The sequence below is a fragment of the Hylobates moloch genome, unplaced genomic scaffold (genome assembly GCF_009828535.3).
Source record: "Hylobates moloch isolate HMO894 unplaced genomic scaffold, HMol_V3 SCAFFOLD_1, whole genome shotgun sequence".
NCBI classification, from domain to species: domain Eukaryota; kingdom Metazoa; phylum Chordata; class Mammalia; order Primates; family Hylobatidae; genus Hylobates; species Hylobates moloch.
In genome coordinates, this window is record NW_026652276.1 from 233,085,248 (window position 1) to 233,101,230 (window position 15,983).

Sequence of the window (15,983 nt, forward strand, 5' to 3'; positions counted from 1 at the left end):
AGCACTTTGGGAGGCCGAGGCAGGCAGATCACTTGAGGTCAGGAGTTTGAGACCAGTGTGGCCAACATGGTGAAACCCCATCTCTACTAAAAATACAAAAATTAGCCGGGCATGGTGATGGGCACCTGTAGTGCCAGCTACTCGGGAGGCTGAGGCAGGAGAATTACTTGAACTCAGGAGGCGGAGATTGCAGTGAGCCGAGATTGCGCCACCGCACTCCAGCCTGGGCGGCAGAGCAAGGCTCTCTCTCAAAAAAAAAAAAGTTTGGATTAAGAATACAGTATTGGTGAGCGGCCATCTTGCTCCTGCCCCTGACAGTCTCCGGTCGGGGTCACAGGGATGCTAAGACTGCTGCCTGGACCTTCACTGACCATGCTGTCACGGGTGGAACTTTCTGCCACTGCCACAGTGGCCCCCTCTCTGAAGAAGGCAGCCTTCCTAGGTCCAGGGGTATTGTGGGCAACAAAGACCTTTCATCCAGGCAGCCACATCTTGCCCCTCTACCACCTTTTCCTGAAAATGGAGGAAAAGTTCGTCTTGGACTGATCCTTGAGGAATTCTTCAAGTTTCTTTATCTTAAAGTCGGTGTACCAGGACCCTGTGTGCTCAGAACTGGGCTTATCTTGTATGCTTTAAACAAAGAAATATTTGTGATTATTGCAGAGACCTTCTCGACCATATCAGTAGTAGGGTTACTTGTCTATGTAATTAAAAAATACGGTGCCTCTGTTGCAGAATTTGCTGATAAACTCAATGAGCAAAAACTTGCCCAACTAGAAGAGGCGAAGCAGGCTCCCATCAGACAAATTCGGGATGCAATTGATTTGGAGAAGTCACAGCAGGCACTAGTTCAGAAGCGCCATTACCTTTTTGATGTGCAGAGGAAGAACATTGCTATGGCTTTGGATGTTACTTACCAGGAACTACTGTACAAAGTATGTAAGGAAGTAAAGAATCGCCTGGACTATCATATATCTGTGCAGAACATGATGCATCAAAAGGAACAACAGCACATGATCAATTGGGTGGAGAAGCACGTGGTGCAGAGCATCTCTGCACAGCAGGAAAAGGAGAAAATTGCCAAGTGCATTGCGGACCTAAAGCTTCTGGCAAAGAAGGCTCAAGCACAGCCAGTTATGTAAATGTATCTATCCCAATTGAGACAGCTGGAAACAGTTGACTGTGTCTACTGAAGTTATAATTTACCACACCTAAAAATGAAAAGTTTATTTCATAGAGTGAAAGCGCAAAATCTACTGGCCAGTCAGATGTTTCTCATCCTTCTTACTCTGCATTTGAGTTCCATGATCACTTCTGAATAAGCAGTTTGCCTTAATTAAAACCTGCTGCCTGACTAAAGATTACCAGGTTATAGTTTAAATTTGTAATTAATTCTACCATCTTTAATGAAGTGACAATTGAATGAAAAAAATACAGTATCATTTTTACCTTAGATCAGCTCTAGATATCAGTAACTCAGCAGCCATATGTTGTTCTGCAAGTTACTCTTGCAGAGAATTCACTTTGCACTTTTTCGTGTAAGGCGAGTACACAAAATAGAAGGGTAAAGACATGGAAATGTTTACCTAAAAGGAAGAAGCTGAGGCAAAATTAATCTAAATAGAGAGTTTATTTGGGCCAAGTTTGAGGACTGCGACCTGAGAGCATAGATTCCAGTTGCCTGAATCTGCACTCAGGTTAGCAGCAGTTACAAGTGATTTTTTTTTTTTTTTTTTTTTTTGAGATGGAGTTTTGCTCTTGTTGCCCAGGCTGGAGTGCAATGGCATGATCTTGGCTCACCGGAACCTCCGCCTTCTGGGTTCAAGTGATTTTCCTGCCTCAGCCTCCCAAATAGCTGGGATTACAGGCATGTGCCACCACACCCAGCTAATTTTGTATTTTTAGTAGCACGGGGTTTCTCCGTGTTGATCTGGCTGGCCTTGAACTCCTAACCTCAGCAATCTGCCCAGCTCAGCCTCCCAAAGTGCTGGGATTACAGGTGTGAGCCAACGCGCCTGGCCACAAGTGGATTTTTAAAGGGAAAAAAGAAGCAATTCCTGGCCGGGTGCGTTGGCTCACACCTGTAATCCCAGCACTTTGGGAGGCCGAGGTGGGCAGATCACAAGGTCAGGAGTTTGAGACCAGGCTGACCAACATGGTGAAACCCCCATCTCTACTAAAAAAATAAATAAATAAATAAATAAAAATACAAAAATTAGCCAGGCGTGGTGTTGGGCACCTGTAGTGCCAGCTACTCAGGAGACTGAGGCAAGAGAATCGCTTGAACTCGGGAGGCGGAGGTTGCAGTGAGCCAAGATCATGCCACTGCACTCCAGCCTGGGCGACAGAGTGAGACTCCGTGTCAAAAAAGAAAAAAAAAGGCAATTCCCGAGTTGTTACCAACAATTTACATTAACATCAAATAATTATTGATGGACTCTACATTATTAAGCTGTAGATTGTGGGTTACAGTGTCCAGTGTGGCATTATTGGGTTAATTTTTGCTACTTGTGGCAATAGTAAGCTGTTTCAAGACATGAATACATAGCTGGAAAAGGGGAGAGTAGGGCGCCATCGCTGTTTCATTTCAGTGCCTCTCTGGGCCTGGTAGTTTAAAAGGACTGGTATTCCTCTGATAAAAGGTCTTTTCTCAGAAACATACTGTAACTTTGTACCCAGTTTTCAGATACACATTGTTGCAACTAGAGGTTCTGCTGAATGAACAGTCTAAGGCAGCAAGTGTGGGTTCCCATTTACCTCCCTGCATCCTGTGCCTGCTCTGTTGCTCCACCCCATTCACTGTGACCTCCTAGTTTCCCAGCACAACTTCTGCTTGAAAGGACCAAGTTAATATCTGGTGAAGGTATTTTTGTAATGACATAGTCTTGCTTCATTCATTCTACTATAATTACATGAGAATTCCTGCTGTCCTGCTTCTGATAATGTTCTAGAATGAATATCAGTATGAGGACAGACCCTTGGAAAGCCAACTCCTTCAAAACCTGTTGCTTGTGATATTGCACAATGGCAAGAAACATTTGGACCTAGTGTTTGGCAGTACGCTGTGTCCAGATTGCCTGGAGTCCAATTTATGCTACTCAGCAGTTTCACTCCCTATTGGCAAAATAATTTAATTTTTATTGGATACCACTCAGTCTCTAGGACATACGGTGATTGCCTGATGGGAGTTCATGGGCATTTGTTACTGAAAATAGACAGCATTCAAGGTAAAGAGCTCAAAAGTAGAAAAGTGTATTTAAAATGATAAAAGGACTGGGTTAGTCTGAAGGACTGATGACTGAGATTCCTTCTGGCTCTAACATCTGTTTCTACCTCTGCTTACCAGATGCTGGTTTTGCAGTGCTTTCGCGGTTCCTGTTTTCTCAAGAGAGCCTAAAGAAGGTGCTCAGAACAAAATTAAATTTTAATCTAGGCTAATTTTCAAAGTATGAGCCTCAGTTTTCTTATTTGATTAAGAGAGGTATTTATAATATCTACCTCATGGGAATGTTAGGAAGATTAAATGTGATGGTGTGCTGAAAATGCTTTGGAAATGAAGATATTATTGTAACTCAGTTCTCCATAAGAATTGAATAGGAAATTGTTACAAATTGTCAACTGAAGATTGATGAGGTTCATACGTTTGGAAAGGAGAGCTTTATTTCTCAAAAATGGCTGCAGCCTGGAGGGGGCCTATTCTGACAGGCTGGAAAGCGTAGCCTCTGGCCAGAAGCCGGAAATAGGTGCTTTGAAAGTTGGAAGAAGCGACAGAGATTTACGCTGAATGGAGTGGCAGAATATACATATTCAATAAGCTATAGGTGGATCATGAATATTTATGAGACAGGAAACATGTGCATGTGCAATTGAGCTTCATGCTTCTCCCTGGGTCCCATGTTCAAAAAATGGTGGCATTAAAAGCATGATCTCAGGGTGGAGTTTTCAGGACTCTGATGTCAAAAGGTGAAGCAGAGGACTGGAAAACCCTCACTGTGCACCTTCTGTAGACTGGCCAAAACCGCTCTGTGGTTGGTGGTGTCTTATCAGGAAGGAATGCTGTTCAGTTGTGTACAAACTGTAAAAAGGGAAAGGTGGCAGTCTAGCCTTTGGTTGAACTCAGTGGTGGCATCTTTGAAAGGCCTGGTTTCTGTTTACCTTTAGGGAAGAAAGTCAAAAGGCAGTTAGAAAGGGAGGGGGTGTAACCAGCCAAGTCCAGCCCCTCACCCTGTATTAGTCAGTTTTTATGCTGTGGATAAATACACACCTGAGACTGTGAAGATAAATAGGTATGTATGTACGTATGTATGTATTTATTTATTTATTTTGAGATGGAGTTTCGCTCTTTCACCCAGGCTGGAGTGAAGTAGCGCGATCTCAGCTCATTGCAACCTCTGCCTCCCAGGTTCAAGCGATCCTCCCACCTCAGCCTCCCAAGTGGCTGGGATTACAGGTACCCACCACCACGCCTGGCTAATTTTTGTATTTTTAGTAGAGACGGGGTTTCGCCCTCTTGGCCAGGCTGGTCTCGAACTCCTGACCTCAGGTGATCTACCTGCTTTGGCCTCCCAAAGTGCTGGGATTACAGGCGTGAGACACCGTGCGCAGCTGATAAATAGGTTTAATGGACTCACAGTTCCACATGGCTGGGGAGGCCTCACAATCATGGCAGAAGGTGAAAAGCACTTCTTACATGGCAGCGGCAAGAGAGAATGAGAGCTAAGAGAAAGGGGTTTCTCCTTATAAACCATCAGATCTCGTGAGACTTATTCACTACCAGGAGAACAGTGTGGGGGAAACTGGCCCCATGATTCAATTATCTCCCACCGGGTCCCACCCACAACACCTGAGAATTATGGGAGCACAGTTCAAAATGAGATTTGGGTGGGGACACAGAGCCAAACCATATCACACCCCATTATGGCTAGGAACTCAGCCTTCAAGGTTTCTCTGGGGTCCCCTTGGCCAAGAGGGAATCTGTTCAGTCAGTTGTGGGGCTTAGAATTTTAAGTTTATCTCTCAAACCCTAAATATTGTCTGGTAGCGTGGATGAACTTATTAAAATGCAGCTCCTCAGATTTCATCTCTGGATTCTGAGTAGTGGGCATAGAATCAGTTTGATTCTGATGAGAGGCACATGGAAGCACTCAGCTTATTTTGTTGAATGAATAAATGAAGCGGATGTGAATTGAAATCGGAAGGATGAGTGAAGCTTTGAACAGAGTTTTGAAGGATGATGAGAATGAGGTAGGTGAGGAATGTTCTAGATTCAGGGACCTGCACAAACACCTGACAACACAGAGGGTTTGAAGAGCAGTGTGTGGTCTGGTGTGTCCTGATGTGCCAAGGGGCATAATGTGAGATGAGATTGCAAAGATAATTTAGAGTCTGATCTTAGAGAACCTTGAATGCCATAATAAAGGTTTGGACCAAATTCCGAAAGAATAACACATCACTGGTGGTTGTAGGGAAAGAAGATTGACATAATACATACATTTTGGAATTCTGTCATGGTGCCCCTCATAGCAGTAGAATTTTCCTGAAAGATGTCTTGTAGAGACAAAAGCCTGGAGACAGGGTGGCTAGTGGGAGGCTATTGAGCAGCTGAGCAAGAGCGACAGTTGGAATGAAAAGTAGGGGACAGAGACACAAGGGAAGCGGTGGGGTTGAATGACCAGGGCTTGGCAGCTGAGTGGTATAGGAGGGAAGCAAGAAGAGAAGGGGTCACGGAGAGTCACAGTCTGAGTAATTGCCCTCAGCAGAGACAAAAACATAGCAGAGTTGGTCTGAATATGTTCAGTTCTCTGGGTAATTTTCTTAAGACTTGTGGTTTGGGGTCTGTTATTAACTCTCTGAACACACTCAACACACTCGGGCCAATCAACTCTTGCTTGGACCATTTTCTCCTGCAGTTGCCAAGACATCAGCCAGGCCCACTGAGTCCAGTGACAGACCCTTCCTCTTAAAGGAGCATGCCAGCTACTTTCAAAGGAACGGGGTTCTAATTTTTTTGGTACTCCTTTCTCGTTTGCATCCTCATGGCAACAGGGAACACACAGCTTGCTCTTGCCTACAGCTCTGAGATTTAAGATTCGCAGAGCTGCTGGGTGGGCAGTTTTTGAAGACAGCCGTTAGTTTTTGTGTTCTTTTTCCTTCTTGGCCCAGCACAACTAGTTAAATGCAAGACATTAAGATCACATTGTCCGGGGACTCGTGCACTAAATCCCATTAGATACATAATCTCTAAGCACTGATTATTTTCTTCTTAAGCTGTCTTCATATGCATAAATATACGGCATTGCCAGAATCGAATGGTGTTTATTACAAGTTCATTTGAGAGTGGTGCTGCTATGAGGCAGTACTTGGGATAGTAGTTATGAAACGGTCACATCGTCTGCTAGAGGAGATGCGGAATTGTATATGGGAGGTGTTCTGGTTTCCATGTTTCTGACTGTTGGCAGCAGGTGGAGTAGGAGGCCATTGTTGGGTAGAAGCACAATAAAGAGATGCTTCTTCCTGCTGACAAAAGCCAACTAAAACACTTCTCTCATGACAAGTTGAATTTAAGGCACAAATCAGAAAGCAGGCTGAGCTACTCAGAGAAAAGATTCCTAGGTTAACATGCATTTAGTAGCAGGAATTTTGTAAAGTATATTGAAGAGGGCAAACCTCCTTAGCAATATAATTAATAAAGACAGTACTTGAAGTGCTTTATTTTTTTGAGACGGAGTTTCGCTCTTGTTGCCCAGGCTGGAGTGCAATGGCGCGATCTCAGCTCACTGCAACATCTGCCTGCCAGGTTCAAGTGATTCTCCCGCCTTGGCCTCTTAAGTAGCTGGTGGCATGTGCCACCACGCTCAGCTAATTTTGTAGTTTTAGACATGGGGTTTCACCGTGTTAGCCAGGATGGTCTTGATCTCCCGACCTCAGGTGGTCAACCCTCCTTGGCCTCCCAAAGTGCTGAGATTACAGGTGTGAGCCACCATGCCCCACGAAGTGCTTCTTATAGAATATGAGGTTTATACCTCTGTGGTATTTTGCCCTAGGCACTGTCAAAATGGATGCAATCAGTTTCTGATGTATAGGAGTTAACAATCTAAGAAGCATAACACAGAAGAATATACAGAGAATTGTCTTAGACTGTTCAGGCTGACATGACAAAATACCATTGACGGGGTGGCTTAAACAACAGAAACTGATTTTTTCACAGTTCTGGAGGCTAGAAGTTTGAGATCAGGGTGCCAGCAGAGTCGGGTTCTGGTGAGGCCTCTCCTCTTGGCTCGCAGACAGCCGCCTTCTTGTGTTCTCACAAGACGGTGCTCTGTCTTCACACAATGGCCATTCCTCTTCTTGTTGATTAAACCCAATTTCAGTCAGGTATTAGCAGCCATATATTTCAGAGGAGATGAGGCCCCTCTCCAGCCCAAGGGGGTCTTCTTCAATAAGAAGAATTGAATAAGCAACTACAAGAATAAGAATGCATAACTACTATTCTGAGTCTTGCCTCATCCCAGCACCACTCTCAAATGAACTTGTAATAAACACCATTCGATGCTGGCAATGCTGTATATTTATGAATATGAATAAATCATCCAGTGATTGCTTTTGGCATAGGTTGGAATTATGGGTTGAATTGTGTCTCCTACAGAAACATGCTGAAATTCTAACCTTTGGCACTGGTGAATGTGATATTTGGAAATGGGATATTTGCAAATGTAATGAAGTTGAGATGAGGTCATTAGGGTGGGCACTAATCCAATATAACCGGTGTCCTTATAAGGAGAATGCCATGTGAAGATGCAGACGCAGGGAGAATGCTACGTGATGATGGAGGCAGAGATTGGAGTGATGCACCTACAAGCCAAGGAATGCCAAGGGGTTGCCAGCAGCCATCAGAAGCTGGGAGAAAGATATGGAACAGATCCTCCCCTAGAGTCTTCGAGAGAACATGGCTTTGCTGACACCTGCATTTGGCCTTCTGGTCTCCAGAACTGTGAGAGCATAAATCTCTCTTGTTGAAGCCACCCAGTTTGTTCTACTTTGTCATGGCCACCCCAGAAAAAGAATAGAAAAAGAGATGATTAATGACACAAGAAGAGAAGCAGCTGGGAACTTCTGGAAATATTTCCTCCCACTCCCTTTGAGAAAGGGCATCAGGATGGGGCATTTCTTCCACTGTTTTTGTCCATCATGATTTTGGTGCATAGAGTGGCTGCAGCCATCTCAACACTGCATGGGATAAGCTGAGGACAAACGACAACACGCAGGGCCCTGGCAGAGCTGAACATACAGGCCCATGATGATGCCATCGAGTGGTCAAATTATCCTGGAGTCACTGGATTTGCTATTGTGTGAGATAACAAATTTGCTCTTTCCTTGTGCCACTTTTAGTTAGGTTTTCTGTTATCTGCCTACAAAACATCTTTGATATATGAAGGGTTAGTGGTATCTAGAGGAAATCACTGAGGTCAGGAAATCTTTTGTTTTCTACCAGCTGCTGACCGTGGCCATCAATCCCAATAAGTCCTATGCACAGAAGATGCTCCCTGAAAACGCACACTCTTAGTCAGTCCCAAATTCCTGTAAAGGCTTCTTCCCTGGTGTAGTAGCTGGGTCCTATACAAGCCTTGAGGTCTTTCTTCCTGGGCTTTGTACATGTTTTCCATCCCAGAAACACTCTTCCATCCTACAGTCTCCTCCACCTAGCTACTCTGCCCACTTTCTGGGTTTCAGCTTCAATATCATTGCTTTGAGAAGTCTCTACTGATTCCCAAGTCAGACCCTCTATGGCTTTCTGGGAACCCTGGACTTGCCCTGTTTTAGCATTGACTACGCTGTATTGTAATTGCCCGTTTACTGTTGCTATCTCCCACTGAACTCTCGTGGGCAGATACTCTGAACATCCTGTTTACTGTTGCATGCTCAGTCTAACACAAAGCCTGACTCACAGTAGGCGCTTGATATATACCTGTTAAGTGAATAAAATAAAAGACATGGCAGTGTCAACAGTCTGTAATTTAGAATTAATCTATGTTTAGGCTAGGGCCATGAAAAAATGGGAGCTGGGCTGGGAGCAGTGGCACTTGCCTGTAGTCCCAGATACTCAGGAAGCTGAGGTGGAAGGGTCCCTTGAGCCCAGGAGTTCTGTGCCACCCAGAATGACGGATCTGCACTAAGTTTGGCATCAATATGGTGCCCTCCCAGGAGCGGGGAACCACCAGGTTGCCTAAGGAAGGGTGAACTGGCCCAGGTCAGAGATGGGGCAGATCAGAACTCTCATGCAGATCAGTAGTGGGATTGTGCCTGTGAATAGTCGCTGCCCTGCAGCCTGGGGAACATAGGGAGACCCTGTCTCTAAGAAACAAGCAAAAAGAAAAGGAAAAGAAAAGGGAGCAAGGCAGGGCTTTGGCAAAACACAAAGCAAGCCAGTCAATCTTTAACCCCAGCCTTGGGCTTCTGAACTGGGATTCCTCCACACTTACTCCCTTTTATTTTCCTCCCATTTGCTTCTCTCTTCAGTTCTCCTGAACATTCTCTAGGTCTGGGCCTTAATGGATACTTATGAGTTAAAAAAAAGAAATGATGATGGGTTACCTAGGAGTGGTCAATGTATCTATTACTTCTAGGTAAAAAACACAATATTTTAAGTACCTGTAAAAACAACATGTCTTGGCTGGGCATGGTGGCTCATGCCTGTAATCCCAGTACTTTGGGAGGCCGAGGCAGGCAGATTACGAGGTCAGGAGTTCAAGACTAGTCTGGCCAGCATGATGAAACCCTGTCTCTACTAAAAATACAAAAAATTAACCAGGCATGGTAGTGGGTGCCTGTAATCCCAGCTACTTGGGAGGCTGAGGCAGGAGAACTGCTTGAACCTGGGAGGCGGAGGTTGCAGTGAGCCGAGATTGTGCCACTGCACTCCAGCCTGGGCGACAGAGTGAGACTCGTCCCAAAAAGCAAAACAAAACAAAACAAAACAAAAAAATACGTTTCCAGAAAGCTCCTAAAAAATTAGTATCAAGAATTTACGATTGGGCAAGAAGCAGGAAGCAAGTGGCAAGTGGGACTCTCAGTATCTTTATAACATAGTAGGTGGTGTTTGCCTTCTTTGATTTCAGTAAGAACTTTTGGGCGATCATCCCATCTTTGACACTTGAAAACATTTTCCAGGAGTGATCTTGGTGTAGTTTACTCAGTCTAAGGTCATTCATTCCTTAAGGCTGGCCAAGCATTTGTTTCGCAGATTTTTCTTCTTAGAAAAATTTAGGCAGTGTTAAGTATAATAATTCCAACTAATTTTTTTTGTTGTTTTTTTGAGACAGACTCTCGCCCTGTTGCCTAGGCTGGAGTGCAATGGCGCCATCTGGGCTCACTGCAACCTCCGCCTCCCAGGTTCAAGCGATTCTCCTGCCTCAGCCTCCCGAGCAGCTGGGATTACAGGCGCCCGCCACCACGCCTGGCTAATTTTTGTATTTTTAATAGAGAAGGGGTTTCACCATGTTGGCCAGGCTGGTCTGGAACGCCTGACCTTGTGATCCACCCTCCTCAGCCTCCCAAAGTGCTGGGATTACAGGCGTGAGCCACCACGCCCGGCCAATTCCAACTAATTTTTTTTTTTTTTTTTTTTTGCTATATGGGGAAGGTTACTCAGTCATTCAACAAACATTTGGGCACTTCCACATACACACCAAATACTGTGCTAAGCACCTGCTGCTCATCAATAGTGATTAAGACAGACTCAAGCCCTATCCTAGAAGATTTGATAGTCCAGTAGGGGAGGCAGACAACAAATACATAAATATAAAAATATAAACACTTTGCTTTAAGGGTTAGGAATGAAACCAACAGATTGTTGAGACAGAGGATACAGTATCGGTAGGGGACCTAGTCAGGGTGATCAGGAACAACTTCCCTCGCAAGGTGACATTCGAGCGAAGACTTACAGGATGAGAAAGGCGCCAGGCCTCGGAAATGGGGTCACGTTCATGTAAGTCAGTTAAAAATAAACCCCAATCTCTCCAGCAGCAAGGTTGGACGTGTGGGGCCAAGAAGCCTCGCTGCCAGCACTAAAGATGGCGCGCCGCGGGTTGGGGAGGGGTGGTGGGGGGGAGGCGGGGCATGCGCGCGTTCTGATTGGCCGACCGGGGAGTGACGTCACGTATCGGCCGCCGAGCATCCGGGCTCCCGGCAGCTGCGCTGCGGAGGCTGGCGGGAGACGCGGCGCGCGGGGCGAGCGGGCGGCCGAGCGGACAGCGGCGGGGCGCTCCCGGGCGGCCGGCGGGGCTGAGGGCCGCGCGTCCCGAGCATGGCAGGCTCCCTGCCTCCCTGCGTGGTGGACTGTGGCACCGGGTAAGAGCCGCTCGGCGCCCACCCCCGCTCCTCCGCGGCCCCGCTCCCGACCCCTGGCATCCACCTCACCTGGAGGTCGAGCTGCGTCCGTCGCCCCGGGCTTGAGCCCCAAGATCACCTGGGCAGGTGGGGCGCCGGCCGCCGCTTCCCTCCAAACCTTGCCTTGACGTCGTAAAACCCCCTCTTCCCCGCCGGGAAGGGCCACAAGAGGAAAAGCACGGAGGGGAGGGACGCGGTGCCCACTTTGAGCGAGCCCAGCGCTCCTCGCCTCCCCCGCCCACGTGGCCGGGCCCCTGGACCCGCAGCCCGGCTCCGGCCGCCGCCGGGGTGGACACCCTGAGGGGCACCGGGAGCGCGGGATCTCCCTTCCTAGGAATATTCGCCAGCGTGAGGCACAGATCACTGCAGATCCTTTAACGTCACTCACCTCCTAGCGAACGGTGTCCCTGCCTTCCAGCGTTCTCAGCACTGGCCCTCGTTCTGTCCCCGCGTGTGCGTGTCATTCCTCCTGGCTGAGGATTCTTTACCACCTACTTGTGGAGAGAATTGCATCGATCTCCCAACTTGACACCCTTTTTACTGCCCTCCCTGCGCTTTTCCAGTATGAAATGGCACACTCAGGCCAAGCTCTCGCTTTGGTTGCATAGACTTGCCTTTTCGCTGAAAAATGATGTGTTTAAAAAGACTCCATTTTGAAAAACACCCTAAATTTGGGAAAGCATGTTTGTGGAATTGTGGTAGAGGTTTTGTTTTTAACTTTTTGAGTGTGACCACTTCTTTCGACGCCGTTAAGCTATTAGAGATCTTAGGAAATGCCCTGAAATATCGGTGGCCCAAGTTAGCTGGTTGTAGTAAGGTGATTGCTGAATCCATTTAGCTGGTAGTTTGGGAATACAAGCTTGCCTGCCTGCGTTATGGATGTAGTGCTTAGTAAAATAGCCTGGGAGTAAATTTGGTCTCTTACCGATTTTTTTCAAGAAGGGATTTTAATCATTTTTGCCACAAAATGTAACATGGCATGTTCACCTTACCCTTGATTCTTTTCTATAGAAAAATGCGCTTGGTTTGGTTTCCTTGACAACCTTGTGGGGGTGCCTTCTTTAGTTTGCTACAGTCCATCTCCTACTGATAGTTCCTTCCTTTTGCTGCTGAAGCGACCAGAAGTGGTTGTGGACTGGAAAAATCCTCCTCTTTGCCTGTGTGAATTCTTTTTGAAATACACATCATACCAAGCTTTGTAGCTCTTTATTTTAGAACTTGCTTTTCTACCTAAAACACAAGCCAAAATCAGCGTTGTTGATACTACAACTCCCCTCCCTCAATTATTGACACCCTTAACTCATGCCCTCTCCCAGTGGGTTCACCTCATGTCCCCTCAGGTCTGGTTGTGTCAAGAGTGAAACCAGTGGGTGAAAGTATTTTTCATTTCTACATTTGCATGTGAGATTTTTGCTTTGTAGTTTTAGTCTTGCAAAACTATTAAAATATAAAGGAATTCTTGGTAGTAACAATAAAATAATGCTCACAGAGTTGTCGTACCTTTAAGATTAGTAAGTCGTGGACCTTACTCATCTTTCTTGCTATAAATACCTAAAATGTTGTGCTCAGTTTTGACCTTTTGAGGTAAGTGATTAATGTAACTTGGCTAACTTGGAGATTCAACTTCTATAGATCATTGTTTTGTGGCCCAAAGTCATGCTTCAGAAGTTGGTGTCAAGACTTAGAAACGGTGGCAGGGAATCTCCACATGAATTCCCCATATCCAGTGTATGGCCAGAAGGAGCCTGAAAGAGCCCGAATTTACCAACTTGAGCACATCAGTAGTTCTTACATTTCCCAGACAGCTAAAATGGTTTTTGGATTTAGTTTTGCCTCAAAATAGGACAAAAAGTGGTAAAATTCAGATAAAAATAACCAAGCCAAAGGAAAAGAACGGACCTAGGAAGTCACCCTGAGCTTTAGCTCAGTGGCTGCTGAAGTTGGTCCCCACATTCGACCCTAGTCTTCCTGTCTGACAACATCGTAAGAGTCATAGTTATGTAATTCCTGTCATCAGAAATCAAGAGAAATACCTGTTTCTTGGGTGAAAAAAGCCTTTTTGTAGTGCTAAGTTGTAAAAACATTGAGCTATACATAGTGGGCACTAATGATTTATTGGACAGTGTGATAAACAGTATTTTTTACAAATAAATTTCATCCCAGTATCCTTGAATCCTCCTCAGGTAAACTCGAGACTAACTGAGTAAGCACTGGTGTGCTGGAGGCCAGGATAATATGGACAAAGGGATCTGCTGAGTCCAAAAATAAAGCTTCATCTATTTAAAGGGATGACTAGGCTGCATAGTTTTCAGAGAATATTTCACAACTCCAGTCTCACTTCTCTGAGCCAAACTTTTTAAATGAAGTCTTTTGCATTTTTCAACTTATTTTGAAATAGTTTCAAATCTACTGAAAGCTGGAAGAGAACAAAAAACTACTGTATACTCTTCTTCCAGTTTTACCAACTGTTAATATTTGCTTTGTCACTCTCTGTATGTCCATACGTATTATTATTACTTTCTTGCACTGTTTGAGAGTAAGTTGCAGACATCATATCCTTTTATACCAAAATACTTCAATGCGTGCTTTCTGAGGACACATTTTCCCTTCTAGAATCACATACCAATCATCAAAATCAGAAAATTTAACATACATGCAGTAGTATCCTATATACAGTACGGATTCATGTCTTTTATGGAATGTCACCCATAAAAGACCTCCCCATCCAGCATCATACATTGCATCTGGTGGGTGTCATGTCTTTTAAGTCTAATTTAATCTGGAATAATTTCTTAACCTTTTTTTGTCTTTCAAGATGTTGGCATTTTTGACAGCCAGTTGTTACCCAGTGTTTCTCTGTGATAGATACAGGATATGCGTATTTGTCAGGAATACCACAGAGGTCCTGTTGATCTTTCTTAGAGCATCCCATCAAAAGGCTTAATAAGATAGGGACTCGCCTCACTCTTGATGAAGTTCACTTGGATCATTTGGAGAGGGTGATGTCCACGAGGTTTCTTCACTGTTCAGTTACTATTTTTCTTTGTAATTAATAAGTCATTTGGCTGGGCGCGGTAGCTCATGCCTGTAATCCCAGCACTTTGGGAGGCCGAGGCAGGCGGATCACCTGAGGTCAGGAGTTCGAGATCAGCCTGGCCAACATGGTGAAACCCTGTCTCTACTAAAAATACAAAAATTAGCTGGGTGTGGTGGTGTGTGCCTGTAGTCCCAGCTACTTTGGAGGCTGAGGCAGGAGAATCGCTTGAACCCGAGAGGCGGAGGTTGCAGTGAGCCGAGATCGGGCCACTGCACTCCAGCCTGGTGACAGAGCGAGACTCCGTCTCAAAAAAAAAAAAAAAATGTCATTTGTGGGGAAATATTTTATGTAAGTACTCTATTCTTAAACTTTCACCCATTAGTTTAAGTATCCATTGGTGACTCTTGTTTTTTTTTTTTTTTCCCACAGAATCTTGTTCTGTTGCCTAGGCTGTAGTGCAGTGGCACAATCTCTGCTCACTGCAACCTCTGTCTCCCAGGTTCAAGGGATTCTTCTGCTTCAGCCTCGTGGGTAGCTGGGATTACAGGCATGAGCCACCATGCCTGGCTAACTTTTTGTATTTTTAGTAGAGACGGGATTTCATCATGTTGCCCAGGCTAGTCTTGAACTCCTGACCTCAAGTGATCCACCTGCCTTGGCCTCCCAAAGTGCTGTGATTACAGGCGTGAGCCACTGTGCCTGGCCCATTGGTGATTCTTGCCTGAATTACTTATTATGGTGATGGTTGCAAAATGGTGATTTTTGAACTCTATTATTCTGTCTCCATTTATTAGTTAACATTTTATTTTAAGGGAGAACTTATCCATAGGCCTCATTTGTTTATTGTCTGTATGAGTTGTCGTTCTGTTCAAAGAACGATAATCCATTATGCCGTCCTCATTGTTGTCAGTGGGTTATTATCTGTTGCTTAAATTGTCCCAGATTTTGCCAAGTGAAGCTCATTCAGGCTGGCTCCCATGTTCTTTATTTTTTATTTATTTATATTTTGAGACGGAGTCGTCTTGTGTCGCCCAGGCTGGAGTGCAGTGGTGTGATTTCAGCTCACTACAACCTCTGCCTCCCGGGTTCAAGTGATTCTCCTGCCCCAGCCTCCTGAGTAGCTGGGATTATAGGTGTACACCACCACTCATGGCTGTTTTTTTGTATTTTTAATAGAGATGGGGTTTTGCCATGTTGGCCAGGCTGGTCTTGAACTCCGGACCTCAGGTGATCTGCCCACCTCTGCCTCCCAAGGTGTTGGGATTACAGGCGTGAGGCACTGCACCTGGCCTTCCATGTTCTTTAGACATGTCTTCATTTTTTGAGCATTCTGGCCAGGCGCGGTGGCTCACACCTGTAGTCCCAGCACTTTGGGAGGCCGAGGAGGCAGATCACGAGGTCAGGAGATCGAGACCATCCTGGCTAACATGGTGAAACCCCATCTCTACTGAAAAAGAAGAAATACAAAAAAAATTAGCTGGGCATGGTGGCAGGCTAATTTTAGTAGTCCCAGCTACTCAGGAGGCTGAGGCAGGAGGATCGCTTGAACCAGGAGGCAGAG

The 15,983-nt window shown here is 45.4% G+C and overlaps 2 protein-coding genes across 4 annotated transcripts in view; both read left to right on the forward strand.

Moving 5' to 3' along the window:
• Positions 1-372: 372 nt before the first annotated feature.
• On the forward strand, positions 373-1,142 carry LOC116809726 (ATP synthase F(0) complex subunit B1, mitochondrial-like). The gene is given in 2 exon segments (XM_032753596.2): positions 373-481; positions 484-1,142. Coding segments are annotated over 2 exon segments (768 nt in total).
• A 10,029-nt stretch (positions 1,143-11,171) lies between these two features.
• ACTR3B (actin related protein 3B) overlaps positions 11,172-15,983 on the forward strand; it is a 1,022,089-nt gene continuing 1,017,277 nt past the window's right edge. For 2 of the 3 annotated variants that reach the window (XM_032762294.2, XM_032762296.2), the window contains exon 1: positions 11,172-11,346. In XM_032762294.2, the coding sequence (XP_032618185.1) occupies positions 11,303-11,346 (44 nt within the window). In that variant the 5' untranslated portion in view covers positions 11,172-11,302. The remainder of the gene's footprint in view (positions 11,347-15,983) is intronic. The other variant, XM_058428310.1, reaches the window with a different exon arrangement.